Below are 20,123 nucleotides of genomic sequence, written 5' to 3' on the forward strand. Positions count from 1 at the left end.
TTTTTTTTTTTCATATATTTTTTGGTCATTTGGATTCCTTCTTTTGAGAAATGTCTTTTGATTATCATCTGCCCATTTATTGTCAGGTTATTCATAAGCTCTTTTTAAATTGTGATCTGCTGCTCAAGACACTTCTGTGGCTCCCTCTGTTTTATGGAACCAATCTCCAAACTCCTGGTTTAGTCATTCACCTGTTGGTGCAACCTTCAGGTCTCTCCCCAGGAAGATTGAGTTATTTTGCCAGAAGGCCTGGGTCAAACTCATATTGGTCCCTAGGCTGGACTCTCCTTATCTGCTTGTATTCTCGTTATCTCTCCAACACTTCTTCCTTCTTAGACCTCCTGAAATCCTACATTCTTTCTTAAAATCTTTGTGGACTCCAGCCCGAATTCCTTTTTCCTTTCCTGATTTTTTTAGAGCATCTCTCAGTCTGTGCTTACTTACCTATAGTATCACTTTTGAATTCCTTCCGAAGTTGAAATATTGGATCTCCAAAATTTCTAGATCTCATGAGCTGGTTAATGACTGTGGGTTCTTACTGATTTATTTGTGTTAACTAATGATCGATTCGTTGATGATCGCATTGATCATTCATGGAATCGATCATTAGTTAACACAAATAAATCAGTCCCATAGTTTGCCATAACACCTGTGTATTTATTTTAGCTCAGCTTGGTGAAGTTAGTATCCCACCCATGTTATTGGGGGAGTTTATACCCCTCCTCTGGAATACCTGCCACTTCACATCAGCTGAGTCCTGCTTATACCTCCTTTTGAAAAGGCAAGCCCATCTTAGTGCCAGTCTGCATTCTGACCACTCCTCCCTGAAACTATTCCAGGAATCCAAAGAGAATCCGGATATGAATTCCTCCAGGCTTGGTAGCCGTGGTGGAGTGCCATTGAAGAGGAAGAGTAAAGGAAGGAGAGGAGGGGAGGTGTGACTCTCTGCCTAATGAGGGAGTGAACTGACCCCAGGGCAGAGGCAGCTGATTTGGCCTTTGGAGGGAGAGGTAGTGTAGTCAGGTGGTTAGTGGTGAGCTCTGGGCCTGTCTCTCTGAGATGTCATCTTGGTTCCATCACTGACTATCTCTGTCACTTTGGTCTAGGTACTTCCTTGTACTTCTTTGTAATTTCCACAAATTTCACAGAAATGAAAGTAGTACTTAACCACAGTGTGGCCGCCAGGGATGGATGAGCTGATAGGTGATAAGCAGACAGAATGGCCACAGCCCAGTGTGAGCAGACGGAGAGAAGGTGGGAAGGGGGTGGTGAGCTTCCAGCCATCTGTCTTTCACAGATAGTGCGGCTCAGAGGGTGATTCCAAGGAACATCAGTTTCCTCACTCAACACCATGTTGGTGTGTGGCGGAGCTGGGCAAGGGTCACCCACCACCCTCAAAACTCCCATTTCCCCCGGCGGCTGCATGCTCTGTCGCCCCAGCTGGAGGAAGACCTCTGTTGAGCTGCTGTGGTTGCCCTCAGGCTCTGGGGTTCTTGGAGAGATACAGTTTGCAGGTTCAAGCAGAGAGCAGCCAGTCCTGCTGAATGGGGGAACCCCAGAAGCTGGGCGTGGGAACCCAGCTGTGGATGTCCCTGATCTGCTTGGGTTGGCTTCTTCCATCCAATGCCTGAGTCCTACACAAATGTTGCAACCCTACCCTCCATTCCACTTTCATTCAAGGACTGTCCTTGACCCCTGAGAGTACAAGCTGGTGGGTGCTGGGCTGGGGGATGTTTGGCCACAAAGACTTGCTGTACAGAGTTCATGGGGCTGGTTGGTGGTTCCTCTTTTTAAAAATCAACTTCCTTCAGAAAGGTTGCTAGAGGTGGTGCCACATAAGTAACTGCATCTCCAGGGAGATTCTGGCTGGGTCTCTCCCTCCTATCTCCCTCCACCCCTTCAACAACAGACATGGGACCTTTCCCACCCCTCTGCAAAGCTTCCATCCCAAGATATTCTACTGTGATCCAACTCTTGCAATCAGCCATGCCACACTGGCCGTGCATGCTCCCCCCACCTATCCCATAATATTCTTCATCCAAATTTTTGTCATTATTCAAAATGGTGTTCCGAATACTGGTGTCCTCTATCTTATCCTTTTATCTCAATTTCTTACTGAAGCTAAATGCTATGAATGTTACATGTCTACACCCATAGGCTTGGCCAAGGTTCACTTCCACCTGCCCCAAATGCCACCCCACCCACCACTGAGAGCTAGAATATTCATCACAATTCACCCTGATTGCTCTTTTATTCTGGGATATTCATTTATTGAAGGGATTGCATCATTTTGAAGGAGAGGAATAAAAGAGTCCCAACCCAGCTGAGTCAGACACAGAATCTTGAGCTGGGCTGGGATCACTTGACTTTTGAGTGCAGAGAACTTGTGGAATCTCCCTCTCTGGAAATTATTATTATTTTTTTAATGGAAGAAATTCTCATTTCCTGGGGTGGTTTAGCAGGGCTCTGGCTATAAGGCGAGGAAATAAACTTGATGATTTAGGCTAAGTTTCCATGGCTTTAAGATTTCTGTGGATCTGTGAAGACACAGGAATGTGAAAAGTAAATACCTCTTAACTACGGCTTCATAAACTGCATTAGTTATGAAAAATGTAAATCCAGCTCTGTCATGGGTGGTTAAGTTCGTCAGTTAGCAACAGAAACCAAAGACAGCTCACAAATTTAGAACATCTTAGAAAAAGGTATAGAGCTCTCCATGGGATCAGAGTTATGGAAGATCCAGTAGAAAAGAAGATCAGAGACAGAAGTTTCCAAACAGCAAGAACAAGAGAGGACCATGTGCCGTCTGCTGTCTCAGGCAGCCCAAATAGGGCATCATCTGTATCAACAAGGGATATCTGGGAGGGAATTTCTCAATTCCCACTGAGAAATGGGAATGATTGTCACTTGGTTGCAAGATTCTTCAAAGAAGACCAGTTGTTGCTACCATATTAATGCTATTACATGGTGTGAGGGCTGCCATAGCATCCACCGCAGACCAGCGGCTGACCCAGCCCCTTTTTATCCCCCGACTTCTGGAAGCTGCAGGCTGAGATCAAGGGAGCAGGGGTGGATTCTCCAGGCTTGCACATACCATCTTCTCCCTTGTCCTCCGGGCTCCTCCCTCTGTCTGGGTCATGATCTCTTCTTGTAAGGACACCAGTGTCCTGTTGGAGTAGGGCATTGAGCCCATTTTAACTCAATGACCTCTCTAACGACCCTACCTCCAAATGCAGTTATATTTGGAATTATGGGACTTGAGGTCTTCAGCATTGGACTCAACTGACCTTTTAACAACTAGCATTTTCTCCCCGGGTTGCACTTTCTAGGCCTGTTTGACAAACATTAGATGATATTGTCCTTGGAGAATGAGCAGGCCGTGGCAGTTTGGATGAGTTGATTCAAAACTGTCCTCAATGTCCCCTACTGCATGCGGCCCCTTACGGCTCAGGGCTCACCCTCCTGGTCCTCCAGCTCTGGCAGTGGCTCCTGCCTGTGACTTCCTCTTGGTAATGCCATCCTGCTTCCCTCCTGGGCACTGATGTGGGGACTCCCCAGATATCCCTTGTTGATACAGATGATGCCCTGTCCCATCAGTGTGAGCTGGGGGCCGCAGGGGGAGGTGGCTGGCAGGTTTGCAGTGGGGAGCCAACTTTTATTGATGGAGGAACCCCGGAGGGGCCGAGTAATGTGCTTTCTTCCCTCATCCGATTTCCATATCTTGTAACTGGGGAAAAAACGAGAGAGAGGTTCAGTTTGATCACAATGACTCTAGGAAGCTCTGCCTGGAGGAGAGTAGGTCACGTGGACTTCACATGCTGGGTGGAGGCAGCCTCTGCCCCCAAGGGGAAGTCCTGGCAGAGGCTCAGCCAGTGCAGGACAGTACAACAGTGGAGTCCTTGTCTCCGGGTCCCAGGGCCCAGGTCTGCTCCTCCTGACTCAAGCAGCTGCTGGTTACGGCCTGAGCAGCTGCAGGTGAACCCAGGGGAGAGGTGAGAGCTACCTGGGCCGTGGGAGCCGCCGCAGGGAGGCAACTTCTTCTGACATCCCGGGCAAAGGCCTGCCCCTCAAATTCCCCAGCCCTGAGGGGATCATGTGAAAAGCACCCACAAGGTGACAAGAACTGGGGTGGCAGCCCCTGCATGGAATTTATAACCATTGCCAACCTTCCCAATATATGCTCTTCCAGCCTGAAGCTCCCTTTTCCTTAGGGACCATGGGGCCTTGTCCAGTCCTGGTTTTCTACCACTCGCTCTCTCTATGCCACCTGCCTGGCCTATTGCCCCCCTCCTGTCCCTTAGCTGAGGATGCTCTCCCCTCTCCCACCCCCACCTCTCTTTACCAGTCCTCATGGCACCAGGAGGCTTTGACTACCTTGATGTCCTTGGCCGCATCTCTCTGAAGACCCTGGATATGAATCTCTGCACAGAAGTCCCTGTAGGCAGGTGACTCTCTGGGAGGAATCGAAGACACCCTGAAGCCAAGGCTGCAGCCCCAGATTCACTAAAGTAGAATCTCTAGGGAGAGGTATCGGTGTTTTTGAAAAGTCATTTTTGATTTTTAATTCCCCCACCTGGAGAATAACGGTCTCTCTCCCCGCCTCCTACAGTGCTTTAGTGAACTGTTCTTAGAAATGCGCTGTATATATAGAAATCTGGTTCGTATATGTATATGAACCAGACTCTGAAGCCATGAGCCTCTAGGCAAGTTTGTTCATCTCTCTCTCTCTCTGTGCCCCAGTTTCCCCATCTGTAAAATGGTGTTGAGGAGATTAATAATAGCACTTACTTTATGAGGTGGTGCAGTTATAAAGCTTATTTATGTCTGGCATGAGACATGTAAGGACTCAAGTCAGCTGCTGGAGTATTGAGTAGTTAGATTTCTGAGTGATGAATTTATGTCTGATCTAGGAGTTTTAAAACTTAAGCTTAATTTCTTCAGTCTACACCCAAAGGACTTAAAAACAGCATACTACAGGGACACAGCCAAATCAATGTTTATTGCAGCACAACTCACAATAGCTAAACCATGGAACAACCTAGATGCCCTTCAGTAGATGAATGGATGGATACAGAAAATGTGGTGTATATATACACAATGGAATATTATTCAGCAATAAATAAGAATAAAATCATGGCCTTTGCAGGTAAATGGATAGAGTTGGAGAAGATAATGCTAAGTGAAGTTAGCCAATCCCCAACAAACCAAATGCCGAACGTCTTCTCTGATATAAGGAGGCTGATTCAGAGTGGGGTTGGGAGGGGGGGCATGGGGAGCATGGGAGGATTAGATGAACTCTAGATAGAACAAAGCGGGAAAGGGTGTAAAAAAGATGGTGGAATGAGATGGACATCATTACCCTAAGTCCATGTATGAAGACATGAATGGTATGAACATACTTTGTAGACAACCAGAGATGTGAAAGATCATGCTCTATATGTGTAATATGAATTCTAATGCATTCTGCTGTCATGTATAACAAATTAGAATAAAAATTAAGAAAAAAACTTCAGCTTACATAGGAACTCCTGGAGAGCCTACCAAAGCAACTTCTTGATCCCCTTTTCCGGAGATTCAGACCCCACAGTCCAGGGTAGGGATGTGTCCTGCCTTTCTAAAAAGCTCCAGGTGATAGGGTACTGCAGGTCTGAGGGCCCAGCTGGGAACAGAGACTGAATTCACCCTGTATTCTCCCCTGCCATCCCTTGGCCCAGGGAGTGGTGTGAGGACAACTATGAAAGGTCTCTCCTAGAGCTGGACCCCAGAGGCCAGGCCCCACGGCCAACTTGATTAATCGCTGGCCCAGCTCCCGGCTCCAGAGCTTCCAAAGATTAGGACAGATTTTGGAGCCCAGCGCAAAACTGGCCCAGACTCTGTAGTGGTGACCCGACCCCGCCACAGGCCTTAAATTAGACGTCCCAGATGGTGAGCCACACTGAGGATGGGCAAGGTTTGCCTGCCATGTCACATTGCAGGTTGAACATCCAAATCCCAAAGAACCTGACATTTGAAATGCTCCCAAGTCCAATGCAAGGACACAAGCGAAAATTTCACAGTGAGAAACTCGGTTTCATGTACAAAATCATTAAAAAATATGATAAAAAATCACTTTTGGGTTTTTTTTTTGTATAAGGGATATATGAAATATAAATGAGTTTTGTGTGTAAACTTGGGTCTCATCCCTAAGATATCTTATTCTAAAATCAGAAGAAAAAAAAAAATTCCCAATCTGAAATACTTCTGGTCTCAAGCATTTTGGATAAGGGACACTCCACCTGAACTTCCCTGAGAGGGCCTCTGCTTCTCTTTGGCCTTGCCTCAGGGGCTTCACCAGGGCCCAGGGATTTCTGGCTGCTTCCTTGGATTTTAAACCACTCCCTTGGCCAGAGGGTCTCAGAGCAAGGAATCACACCAGCTCCTTCCTGAGCTAAGCAAGCCGCCATCTTGGGTATCTTCCTCAGGCTAGCGGGGAGCTCCAACCTGGTGCTCTTGATCCTGATCCTGGCTTTCCCAGTGAGATTTCAGCCCTAGGCCCTTTTCTTAGTTTTTCTTCCCAGGAAGACACCTGAGGCCAGTCTGTCCTACCTGGCTCTTTGCCCTGCCTTGCTCTCTCTGTTTGGCTCTTCCCACTTTGGTACCGCCAAGGTGTCTCCTTTTAAGCCGACTTTTAATTTTGTTTCCATTTTAACTCAAGCCCATTACACTAAATACTGTACCCATCACCATCCCCTAAGTGAATGAATTTCCTCCATCAGTTTTAGAGAGCAAGGTCAGGGTCCAACGAGCTGGAAGCCCAGCCCTTGAATTGGCTCTTAACCAAAGCAGCCCAACAGCCCCCTCCTCCTCAGATCCACATTGCTCCCAGAGGGATGCAGTTTTACATCCGTGAAGAAGGTATTAATTAAAGCAAATGGAAATGCCCTCATTTGTTGTAATGAATTTAGTTCTTGCAGGCCTTTTTCTTCGGGGTCGCCTGCCTGGATGATGTGTTAAAAAGAATCAAAGGAAGAAGAAACATCAGGTTCATAACTGCCTTCAGAGATCTACTGTTCACCACGTTGGCTTTCCCTGTGTCCACAGTAAGTTACCAGGACGAAGATCTCATGGAATAGACACGTACAGGTGGACAAGACTCTTCTGGGCAGCCAGGCTGTTCCGGAACCTATTATGGAAAACCACAGCCACTGCCTTTGCAAAAACATTCTGTCTGAGGGCTGTACCACACTGCCCAGGGTCATCAGGAAATAAGACACTTTACTGATCAGATTTATCGTTAGTTTTTTATCTTTGTGAAAACTCAATGCAAGGTCCTTATCGCTGTCCAATGGGGAAGTTCAAAGGACCTTCCTTAGTCAAAATACAGTTGGTCCTTCATATCTGTGGGTTTCAATCCATGAATTTAGCCAACCATGGGATCAAAAATATTTGGGGAAAAAAACCCACAATTAAATGCAAATTTAAAAACAATACATTGTAACAACTCTTTACATTATATTGGATATAAGTAATCAAGAGGGATTAAAAGTGCACCAGAGGATATGTGCAGGTTATATGCATATACTGTGCCATTTTGTATAAGAGTATGGAGCATCCACGGGTTTTGGTATCCTTGGGGGGGTTCTTGGAATTAACCTATCGACAGTGCCACTGAGACAACTTTATTTCCATCCAGGTGATGAGACTGGAAAGCCCTGGGGAGGAAGGTGACTTGCTTTCCCTGTTGTACAACTTGTTTCACTTGGTACAATAAAAGCCTGTGTTACTTCTACAAGTGGAAAAATTACCTAATTAAAATAATTTTAAAAATAAATAGATGAGACTTTCAGAGTTGGCACATGGAAAAGACGATCTAAGAGAAAGACAAGCCTGGTGTAGGGCACATAGTAGGTGCTTTGTTCTTCTTGCTGAATGAACGGACATCAGGAAAAAAGCAGATGTGAAAGGTTCAGTAAGCTAGTTCACTGACGCCATCCACATTTCTATGGCCTTGTTCCTGTTCATTGCTAGAATGAAACAAACCGATTCAGCTGCTGGCTGGCCAGCGGGGCCTAGGATAAGCAATGACCACCTTCCTCCACCTGCCATTGTCCTGCTTCCTGTGGCACCCCGACTTCAAAACCAAATGCAAAACACAACTCTGCAAACACGAATGAGTTCTCAGGTGACAGAGCCAACACCAGCACTCCAGGTTCACTGGGCTGAATACCCCCATGTCCACCCCGTAAAGTCTTGTAAAGATCAAGTTTTAAAAATCATCAGTGAAATCTGTTTTTTTTTTTTAAGGCTTATAAATTAAGCCTATGCAATTTCAGAAGATGGGAAGATCAGAAGATGAACAGTTGCCCCACCCCCATCCCAGTTCAGCATGGACTTGTAACACAGAGGACAGATGCTTGGACAAGGCCATAGATGGAGATCAGGGCAAGGAAGAGATCTAACTCTCAGCAAGCTCGCTTCTGAGTTACCCAAGAGTTGGTCAGTTTTAAGGGGTAGGCAAGAGTGTGTAAGCATCGAGCCATTCCAGGTGCAAGCTGAGAGGAGAAAGAAGTTGTTGGTTAGAGTGCTCCTAGTCTATGCACCTAGTTTTTTGTTTGTTTTATTTTTAGTACTGGGGATCTAATCCTCTGAGCCACATCCCCAGCCCATTTTCTATTTTATTTTGAGTCAGGGTCTCACTAAGTTGTGTGTGCCACCATGCCCAGCCTGTGTTATCTAGCTTATCCCAGTCTTCTCTGCCTGCCTTGATAGCAGATCATTGAGTTGCTAACTAACCAGCACATGGAGGCATCCCCGGGGAGCTCAAATATCGCATTTCTACCATAAGCATTCTTTCCTTTAGTTTGACATTCCTATAACGTATATAGGAGGTATCTTTAAGACTGGTATCTATTTTTATTTCGCTGTTTCCTTGATTATCTTAGAAAACTTTGATGAAAAACAAACCTAATGATCTCTATATATTTTTTTCTGTTTTATTTCCAGTTTGTATTTTTGGTATTCTGGACTATCTTTCTCTATGACCGAGAGCTCGTTTACCCCAAGATCCTAGACGAAATCTTTCCGATATGGATGAATCATGCAATGGTGAGTGAGGGGACATCAAGTGACCGTGGAAGGTCAGTGACCCGTGCCCTGAACACTCCCAAGTGCTTATCTATGAGCTTCTCTCAACCCCCAACATCCAATCACTCCTCCCTCCCTACCCTGTCACTAGAGGTCATGAGATGAACAAAACCTGCCCCTGGTGTTGCAGAGCTTACTGAGAGCAGAGGAGATGGCCAGACAAGACTCTGTCATGTCACTTAGGAAGTCATCAAAAAGCCATGTCACCCAAAGGGCAGGTCACCTTCTGGTTCAGCCTCAGTCCTGAAAAAGAAGCAACTTCCACCCGTATCACGTGATGCAATTCCTGGCTGGGAGTGGAATAAAGCAACTTTAAACAAAACCCGCCCCCCCGACCCACTGTAGCCACAGGACACCCTGCACAGCTCAGCCACACGACTCCTAGCTTGCCTTCCCTCCAGACTCTGCATCACAAATGGATTCTTCTTTGGATACATTTCTATTTGGTTTTTCCTTCCCTTGTGTGTTTTTGAGGAGCTACATAGTGAACAGAACATGGCCTGAGATATACAGGCCACCGGAGCCTGAAGGCCACTAACGGTGACCCCCAAAGTAGGCCTGGCACAGAGTTGTCCAGGTCACTGTTGGGGCACTGAGCTGAGTCTTTGATGCTAAGTGCATGAGGTCATCGTTCGAAAACCCAATTCATCTTCTCAGTACTTGCAAATGTATTTCCATGTCCGTCAGGAGGTGATAAGGAGGTTTCAGAGTCTGGGAAGCACATGGCATTTAAAAATCAGAGGAAGCCAGGCACTGCGGCTCATGCCTAGAATCTCAGTGGATCTTAAGTTCAAAGCCAGCCTCAGCAACTGAGCAAGGCCCAAAGCAATTGAGCAAGACCCTGTCTCAAAATGAAAAGTCAAAAGGGCTGAGGATGTGGCTCAGTGACTAAGAGCCCCCAGGTTCAACCCCTGGTAGAAACAAACAAACAAACAAACAAATAAAAATCAGAGGGAAATCTCAAGGGAGGAGAATAGCAAGGCCACGTCCACGCAGACCTCCTTCTGCCCCTCAGCCTTCCATTGTCTTCAAACTCACATGATGACCAACCTGGAAAGCAGCTCTCCTCTCACAATGCTGCCCATGTGGGCACCTCCCAGAAAAAAAAAAATCTCACCTTCAATTCAAATATTTTGCTCTGTGAACTATTACAGATGAAAATGCACCGGTTCTAATCTAATTTAGAGTTCAAGACCCAAAACTATGTATTAAATAAGCTCTACCTCTCAGAAATCCCCTCCTACCTCTCCTTCCTGTCTTCTGCATTCTCCATTAGTATTAATCTGAGATACCTATCAGGGGAATCTTCCTGTTCTTTCATTCATTCTTTTTCTTTTTTTTTTTTTTGTTAATGACACATTACACTATACAAAGCAAGTTCTTCATCTGTGAGCTCATTTAATTCATACAACCTTCTTTTGATAACTAGCAAAATCTTGATTTTTATAAATGAAAAAAAAATAGCTTAAGAGAGGGCAAGTGACCTGCCTAGGGTCATCAAGCTCTCATCCACCGTACATCTAGGATTGTTATCTGAGGACAGATTGACTCTGTGTGGCCTCTGGTTAAAGGTAAGTCCACACTTTGTGGTTTTGATCCAGTTTCCCAATTTACCAGGCAACCCAAAGGATGCCAATTGTTTGGTTAATTAATAACAGCAAAGTGAGAATTTTTCACTTAAAAAAAAAGTCCAGGATCCCCATCTGTATACTTCTAAGCAAAAACTGAGAAAGCAAAGTGATTTGAAACAATTGGCTGAGCTGGAAGTTGTAAAAATAATAAAGAGGCAGAATCTTGAGTGTGCCTTCTATGTAGGGCCAAACCCATATATCACACTCGGCGGCGTCATGTGGTGTGAGCTCACCCAGTCGCTTTCTTACACTGATGGCAAGCTCCTTCCCTATTGGGAGCTCCATTTTCTACCAGGATGCATGACTGGCTTTCTTCCAGATAGTGATGTTGGTGATGCCCAATATTTGTGACCTTGCTAAATAAACAGCCATATGGGTTGTTGATCATTTTGGAAGCAGAGAGCCGGATAATGTAGTACATCCATGAGCTGATTAATGAGGAAGGCGGCGGATACTGTACAATGGAGATGTTTCAGTGTTCGGTGCCTTTACAACCTGGGGTGGGGTTGGGGACCCTGCCCCTTGCTCTTTGGTCAGCCGAGTCACTCACATCCCTTAGGAGGGGCAAGAGTCCCAGGAGGTGGGACAGGGATGACCAGGAGAGAAGAGGAGGAGTCAGCCTGCCTTGGGTCAGAGGCAGATACGCGTCTGTTTCTCTCAAGTTAATTGGGGAAATCCCAGCAGATCCATCTCTAAGAAAAGCATCAGTGTCAGCAAGACTGATGTGGGGGGTCCCTGATGCAGTCATCCCCAAACTTCCTGCTTGCCTTGGTGTAGATGCTCCAAATCCGGTGTCCTCATGGCTGCATCTGATCCCTCCGTCCCAGACGGTCCCTCCCCCTGAGCATTCTCCTCCCTTGCTATTAAACTCTCCTGGGCAACCTCTTAAACTCCAGACTTCCATTGCAGTGGCTATTCTTGGTGGCAGGGTTCAGGTCTGGAATCCCCCCTGAAGGCCCATGTGGTAAAAGACACCGTCTCCAGGGAGGTGCTGTTGGGAGGTGGTGGGCCTCGTGAAAGGTCTCTAGGTCACTGTGGTCTTTAGAAGGGAGAGTGGAGCCCCTGCCCCCTTTCTCTTCCTCTTTTTTCACTTCCCAGCCTCAAAGTGAGAGGTTTGGCTCCTCCACACTCTCCCTGCCATGATTCCTACCTCATCACACGCCCAAAAGCAATGGGGCCCATTGATCATGGACTGGACATATTAAAAAAAAAACAACAACAACAAAAAAAAAACAACAAAAAAGCAACCTTTTTCTTTATAAGTTGATCATCTTAGGTATTTGTTATAGTAATGAAAGCTGACTAACACTGGACCAGTGTATTAATACCTCCCTTATTTTACTAGTGTCCTTTCGTGACAACCCCCAGGAGTAGATATGATGCTGGAGAATTGCCCCTGTGGGTGCCAGAGTGATGCCAGGTGGTCTGGATGGACAGCTGATACTAGTGGCTTCTTTTTGGGGGTGGGCTCCCATCTGGGAATCAATCCCTGTACTGCACTACTCCCTCTTCCTCTTCACGGTGTAAGAATTAATGCCTCACGTCACCAGCATCAGGCTGTCCTGAAAGGTCCTCTCATTTTGCAGTGATCCTATTTTGCTATTCTATCTTTACCTCTGGAATCTTTTCCCTGATACCATTTGTGATGCTGGCCCAGGTTTTATGAGTAGTAGCCATTAAGAGGCAGAAATACCTCTGTGCCCTTTGGCCCCAGGGTGGTTCCAGAAGCTTCCTGACTCATCAAGCCTTTGGAATCCTCCCAGCCCAACCCTTCTAATTCCTCAGGAGCTCATCATTGCCCTGGGAATCTCCTCAGATGACAGTCACCTCCACTGGACATTTTCCCGCCATGGCTTCACCTGCAGCCCAAATAGTAACATTGGTGGGACGGACAGGCTGCTGCTGTGCTAAGAAGAGCTCCCCTTTGGGCCTGGCTGCCGTAGTCTAAGTAGATCAACCTGACTGTTTTATTGCTAAGCGGTCCTCCAGTCTTCATTTTTTTTATGGGAAAGAACAACAAAGTATTCCTCCAGGTTTTGCCAGGAAAACATGAACTCTTCAGGTCTTATCTAAATGCTTGCTAAAGATAGAACCAGAGCAGACCCATTTAAAGAGCAGGAGCAGAAGTCTTGGTAACTGACTGCTTCCCTCCAGAACCCAATGGGAGGGAAGCTGGGGAACTTATTTCTCTAGAAATCAACCTAAATTGTCCAGGTTGCCCCAAGGAGGAGTGAGAGAGACCAGGTCCCTGCTACATTAGAAAACAGCACATGGTTCCCGAGAACATGCGCCTAAGCTCTTTATAGACTACCAGGGACTGCAGGAGCATAAGGGATTATCAAGTAAAATTTAGTAATCCCCAGCCAGGGTCCATGACTCTGCTTTCCATCAGTCTCAGAACTTAAAAAAAAAAAACAAAAAACCTGCATTGATAGAAGTGGCAACTTCAGAACCATCTGCTGCTGTTAAGAGGAAGGCCTTTCCTGGGCTCTTTAAATTGGAGGAAGCACCCACTATAGCTACTGAGCTGCTGAATATGTTGTCACTTATTCACTTAAAAAAATAATTAGTAAGCACCATTATGTATGTGACATTGATATTTGACAAGGGTTTTGACATCTAGTGGTCTCGAATCTGGTGGAGTTTAGTCTACATACTCAACTGAAATAAATAACACTAATGCAAGACACTGGGCCCAGGTGGGGGCATGCAGTGGTCTGTGGTTACCGCCAGGTGTGTCCTGGCCTGGCAGTGACCTACATGCGGGGCACCACTGGACAACCTGTGGCCTCAGAGCCCTCTCCCAGAACATCCTGGGAGTCCAAATAGCCAAGGAGGAAAACTGCAAACCTTCTAGCTCCTTCTTCAGTCACAACAGGCAAGATGTGGTCTCTCCCTAGGTCTCAGGCCCAGCCTCAGATTTTTGTCTCCATTCATAAGCTTGGTGTGAAATTGTTGAGCTCTTAAGTAGGGATCGGTGAGTCCTGAGGAGTGAAGATGATCCTCCATGGCCACATCAGTGCAGATGGCAGTCCTTTGTCCCCAGGCATGATAAATTCCTCCCAGTCCTGGAAACTCCCCACCTGCAGCCCAGCCCCCACTCTGGGCACAGGACACTCATGGTCTAGAAATCTCTCGACAGCTTGGTGTTTCCCAGCCTTTAGGAAACAGACTGCTCTGAGAATCTTGGGCCCTTCCCCAAGAAAAACACAAATGCCTATTAGATTTTGTATAGTATTTGAGGCTCATGGACCTTCAAAATTCTATTTTTGAGCCTTGAGGTAAGAAGGCCTGACATAATAAATCTGAAAAGGGGGGCCCCAGTTGACTCCCAATACTGGGTTCCAAACAAATGATCAGAATCAAGATTTAAAAAAAAAAAATTTTAATCACTATTATGTGCTTAGTGCTATTCTTGTCTCTATGGGGAGTATAAGAGAAATATGAGACATAGTTCCTACTTTTAAGAAATTTAACATATAGACATTAAATACCTAATCCAATATGTATCTAAAATCTAGCTAATTTATGTAATGAATCATGGGCAAGACATTTGACTTGGATATAAGAAAGTGCTAAACATATACATATATTAAGTACCTCCTATGTACCAGATTCTCTTCTAAGACCTGAGAATGCAACAAAACCCAACACCATCCAGAAAAATCCTGTCCTTGTATATATACCTAATCCTGTCCTTGTACAGTATGCATAATCCTAATTATTAAGCCATAAGTGAATAGCACAATGCCACAGAGTAAAATTGCTAAAGCTAAAGCTAAGCAGGGTAAAGAGACAGATTGGTATGTGTGCATGATTGTGAGTCTACGTGTGCATGTGTGTGTGCCTGTGGTATGTGTGTGTGTATGAGTGTATACATATGCACATGCATGGGTTTAACAGGGTGTAGGGCAGAATATCTGAGCTAATCACTTGGAAGGAGGAAAGATTAATTTTAGCTCACAATTTCAGAGGTTCCAGTCGATGGCCACATGACCCCTTTGTTTTCGGACCTGTGGTGAGGCAGAGCCTCATGGCAGGGAGCATGTGGTAGAAGAGTACAGCTGCTCACCTCCTGGTGGCCAGGAAGCCAAGGGAGAGAAAGGGGGAGGGGCCCAGGTCCCCATGTCCCCCAACCCATAATAGGTGGTCAAGGGATGCCTCTGTGATGAACCGAGACTTTAACAGAAATGTGGATAGAGTGGGAGAATCAGCCAGGAAAGGGCCTGGCAGAAGAAGGGTCCAGGGAGATGCAGCAGCAGGTCAAAGACGCTGAGAGGAAAGGCTGGAGTCCTTAAGAAACAGGGAGATGATGGATGAGGAAATCCCTTGTCCTATTTGGACACATGGGCACGAGATGCTTATTAGACAGTGAAGGCAAGATGTGGAACAGGAAGCTGGACACGTTGTTCTAGGTGGCACAAAGTTAAGGGAGACCTCTGGACTGGTGACATAAATGTGGTCGCCTTGATCATACAGATATATATAAAAGTTGAGTAAGATCACATAGGGACTAGATGGGGTAGATGAGATACCCCAGGAACCGAGTCTTCACTGGTTGGAGGAGGAAGGCACAGATTAGAGGAAGGTACCTGAGAACCAAGTGCCCATGAGCTCGGTGGAAACCCAGCCCGGTTTGGTCACTGGAAGTCAAGTATCAAGATGTTTCTGGAAATAAGAAATACTTATATCCAAGGCTAGTGAGAGGTCAAGGCAGATGACAATGCAGGGGTACCGTAGTCGGGCCTCTCCGTTGGACTTGGTGATTCTGAGCCCACTGGTAACCTGTATGAGAGCAGTTCTGAGGCCCTGCTGGGGGTCAGCAGAACCTTGGTTTCTCGTTGCCGCTTTAACAAATTAATGCAAACTTAGCAGCTGAAAGAAATTTCTTACATCATACTTTCGGAGGTCAGAATTTCAATTTGAATATTATGGGATAAAATCCAGGTGTCTGCGGAGCTGTGTTCCTTGGGGAGCCCCCAGAAGACAGCCTGCTTCTGTACTTTGTCCATCTACTGTCTGTCTGTCTGCCTTCCCTGGGTCGTGGCCTCTTCCTCTTTCTTCAAAGGCTGTCACTCCAACCTCTACTTCCACCATCCCAACTCATTTATTTCTACTTCTGTCTTCAAAGCACTTCTCTCTCTGCCTCCGCCCTACCTGTCTTCCTCCTTTTAAAAGGACTCTTTTGATTACACTAAACTCACTCGTAAAATTCAGGGTATATCTCCATCTCAAGGTCCTTCCTTTAACCACATCTATGTATTAGTCCATTTCTCATTACTATAACAAAATGCCAGAAGCAAAATTCGTATAAAGAAAAGAAGTTTATTTAGCTCATACTTTGGGGAGTCTGAAAGTCCAAATAGGAATGCACCAGCTCTGTTGAGGGACCCTTGGTAAATGGTGGAAGGAAGAAATCACATCACCAAACAGGAAATGAGAGAACAATTCAGAGGCCAGCTCAGGCTTTTATAGTCATCTGCTCTCCAAGGAACTACCTTCATCCCTTCCAAGAGCATGTCCCCAGGGACCTAAGGACCTCCTCCTACTAGACTCCACCCCTTAAAGGCTCCACGTCCTCCCAACCTTACCACACTGGAGTCAAAACCTCCAACACTTATACCTTTGGGGGACAGATTCAAACCATAGGCAAACTGTACCAATCTAAAAGAGTCCCTTTGCCATAGAAGGTAATATATTCACAGGTTCCAGGGATTAGGACATAGATAACTTTGGGGACCCTTATTCAGCCAGCTATTCTGTCTTAATAGCACTAATGCAAATCTAGGTCCCTACATTTTATTTCCCCTGTTTTGAAAAGCTTGTCCAAACACTGCGTGTAATAAGAAGATCCCATGCTGCTGTATGGAAGTAGCAACGAGTTACTTAAACTCATAAACATGGACCTGAATTTTAAGTACTATCTTTTCAAGAAGTTACCCAGAACCCATCAAGAGAAGGTAAAGCACTTGATGGTGGTTATATGACGCAGATGAAAATCTTAATAGTAGGAAAGGGAGCTCAGAATCTTGAAGGGTATTGACAAGTAGGATATTGATCAAGGTGAGAGCACATTCCCAAGCATTGATAACATCACCTCCTAACTTAGGTTTTTCTGGAAGCTTCTACTCTCCCCCTTTCCTTCTGTTTCTCCTCTCTGGCCTTATTCCCTCAAGGAGAATTGCTGGGTAAGTGTTATTCTTTCAAAGGGATCGACAAAAGACTCCATGGCACCTCAAAGTGAATGATACACCTCCCTCTGCCCATGTCACTTGGCATGAAGCACACCATCTTGCTACCTGCCAGGGGAGCAGAATTGCCCCTTCTCCATATTGTCTGAGAGAATGCTGGCCTGAGCGTGAGCAGAGAATGGTGATTGGAAGAGATTGAAGGCTTTGCATCAAGACCTGGGGAGCCTCACAGAGCAGACTAAGGCACGGATGGATTTTTACCAAATGTTACTTTTCACAAACCCAATCAAAACCCATCCGCAGCTGTCCTGCACTCCACCCTGATGTCTCCTGTAGGTATTGAAATTTCGGAAGAGACTGTGGAGAGAACCTGGAGGCTGAGCCATTTACGGAGCTACCCATGCAGATCCCTATGTCAGAGTGGCACTGAACTTCCACAACCACCAGATCAATCCAACAACCAGTGTCCAAGAAAACCTCACAATATTAGGCACAGAAGGGGCACCGTGTGGGAATGCAGGGGGTAAAAGAGAAGATCAGATGCTAACCTAGGATTAGGAGGCAGAGTGACCTCATTAACAACAATGAGGCCATCGTCCCCTCCGGAAAACTGAAGGTGAACACAAGAAAGATCCCCAGTCCACGTTGGGTTTTGCACAACTAGAATCCACCCAGCAGCCCGATTGATGTCTGCTTTCTTCATCTCCTCGGGGCCCAAACTAGGAGGACAGGAGTATGTTTCTTCATTGTTTTGTTTTGTTTTGTTTATAAATCTCAATCAGAGAATTTCCAGTAGGTGTTAAAGGGTAGTCTGCTTTTGAAATTCCCGTCTGCAGTGAACACCAATCCACAGAAGAGCACCCGTGAACAGTGCATCTCAATTTCAACATCAAGGTCAAAGGTTTTCGTAGGTGATCAGAAAAGCATGAATGTCCTTGGAGAAGTTCTCAGGAATTCCAGTCACCAACATCCCTTGGTGCCCTTGCGGGTTGGCTCGAGGGTCCCCACTTCCATGGTAACATGCGCCACACCCCAAGGGGAAGAATGGCTTTATGTTGGAGAATAACCAAAAGGAAGAAACTCATAACAGAAGATTCTAAGCCTCTCTGAAATACCAAGCCACAAAAATAAAACTCTAAGTAGGTACGAAAGAGCCAACGTCCCCTAATCTCAAGACAGGAGTGAAAATACCCGAGAGCAGATTGGTGAGTGGGTGGGGGAGGCTGCTCTGCCAGATTCGAGTGGACACCCAACCTCCCCGCTGATGAGCTAGCCACTGCACAGAACCGCACTTCTAATTGCTTAATAAGCCCACAGGCAGAGGCTCTGACAGCTGTGGGATGCTGTCCTGGTCTTCAACAGGGAGCTGCTGTCAGGCGCTCGGCGGTCCCCGCACCTCTCTTCCCTGGCCACCTCTCTCCCCTGCCTATCTCGTGGCCACCCGTGCCTTGGGAATTTGAGTCTGTCCAACAGCTCTATCTCCTTCCCACCTCTAGGACCCTGGATTACCAAGTCACTAGAGTCATTCTGCAGGACATTGTCCCCAAGTCTGCTTGAGCTTATAATTAACACTTGCCTACCTGTGACACGTCCGTCACACGGTTCTTAGCTCTCAGAGACTTTGTGTCTTAAGTATCCAAATTTTCAGCTCATCCCTTCAATCACCTTCCCCATCTGTGAGCTGATCCATTTCCATATCAGGTGCTTGGTTTTCCATCTCCTTCTTCTGGACTCTCACCAACTCCTTTAACCTATTACCAGCCTCACTTACCCCAGTGCTGTGGCTTGAGGGTGTTCCCGAAAGTTCACCTGTTGGCAACCATTCCAACACCCATAGTGTTGGCAGGTGGGATCTTAAAGAGGCAATTGAGTCAAGAAGCCTCCACCCTCATGAATGGATTAACTGAATTTAAAGAAAGTTTAATTAAGTGGACTGTGGAAGGGGGTTTCCTGATAAATGATGAATCCAGCTCTCCTTGAGCATGTTCCTCTTCCCTATGCCCTTCTGCCTTCTGCCATGGGATGATATAACAAGAATCATGAGATTCCAACTTTAGACTTTCCAGTCCCCAGAACTGTAAGAAATAAGTTTTTGCTCTTTATAATTCACTGGGTCTGTGGTGTTCTGTCCTAACAACAGAAAGCAAGCTAAGGCACCTAGATTTATTTCCTTTCTACCGTCTCCATGTATGTGCTAGATTCATTTGTGTCCTCAAAGATTTTATGTGAGAAAAACTTAAAAAAAAAATGAGCATGTGGGGACAAGAAAGCCTCGTGGTCTAGGCGGCCCAGACACGCCAAGCCATGTGACAGACAGGCGTATCGCCAGAGTCTGCATGAGTCAAACTCTGCTCAAGTTTGGGAGTCTGTTCCTCCAGCCTGGTGATTCTACATCGAGTACTGGGTGTAAACTTGTGGTCCCTTACCAGTGGCTGACAACTCCAGGTGCCCAGATGCCATTAGAGAGCACCTCCAGGTCTGTTGGGAAACATTCTCTCTGTCCACTCCAAGAATCAGCTATTTATGATGGTATTAAAACAGAATGAAAACCCATCCAGGGCTACCAGGGAGACCAGGGTGTGGCCTATGTTGGCAAATGCTGCTTTTGCTGTCATCTTTGGACCTGTGACTCTAGCAGATGATCAGAAGACGATATTTCCTTTTTCACCCATTTCAGACTCAACGATGAATACTCTTTTGTAGGAATGATTGGCAGAGACATTAAAATACTTAACCTATCAACTAGTATTTAATAAAGGTCTTTTGTCTCCAATTGGCACAGGGAGTCTAGTTTAAGGCTTATATATGGGAACATTTTAATTAATATGCGTACTCTCACTGACATATTTTAAAATAATACTTCACTAACCTAATGTCAGAGTCGGTAGCAATAAAATATCATTGCGATCACAGAAACTGTAAGCCTGGCAAAAAAAAAATGGTGCTTAAGAAATATTTGCGAATGATATGTGGCAACTGGAATGTGGAGTTGTGTGTCCAGTGGGAATCATAATCAGTTTTAGTGACTTTTTTGTTATTATTGTTGCTTTGACAAGGTGACTTTTAGAATCTGGTGCAGATAATCACATCATCTCCCGCTACAGGCCATTAGGAAATGGAGCATTTTGATGGATCAAATTCTTTATTCATGGACATCCACACACATGTTAAACGCCTA

The 20,123-nt window shown here is 45.8% G+C and overlaps 1 protein-coding gene across 2 annotated transcripts in view; it reads left to right on the forward strand.

Moving 5' to 3' along the window:
* The window catches only part of ADTRP (androgen dependent TFPI regulating protein), a 60,227-nt gene that overhangs the window by 5,143 nt on the left and 34,961 nt on the right, over nt 1-20,123 (forward strand). The window contains exons 2-3 of one of the 2 annotated variants that reach the window (XM_081296403.1): nt 6,945-7,079; nt 8,983-9,084. In XM_081296403.1, the coding sequence (XP_081152529.1) occupies nt 6,945-7,079; nt 8,983-9,084 (237 nt within the window). The remainder of the gene's footprint in view (nt 1-6,944; nt 7,080-8,982; nt 9,085-20,123) is intronic. The other variant, XM_081296404.1, reaches the window with a different exon arrangement.

The sequence above is a fragment of the Spermophilus citellus genome, assembly GCF_964194105.1.
Source record: "Spermophilus citellus genome assembly, chromosome: 5".
In the NCBI taxonomy this organism is placed as follows: domain Eukaryota; kingdom Metazoa; phylum Chordata; class Mammalia; order Rodentia; family Sciuridae; genus Spermophilus; species Spermophilus citellus.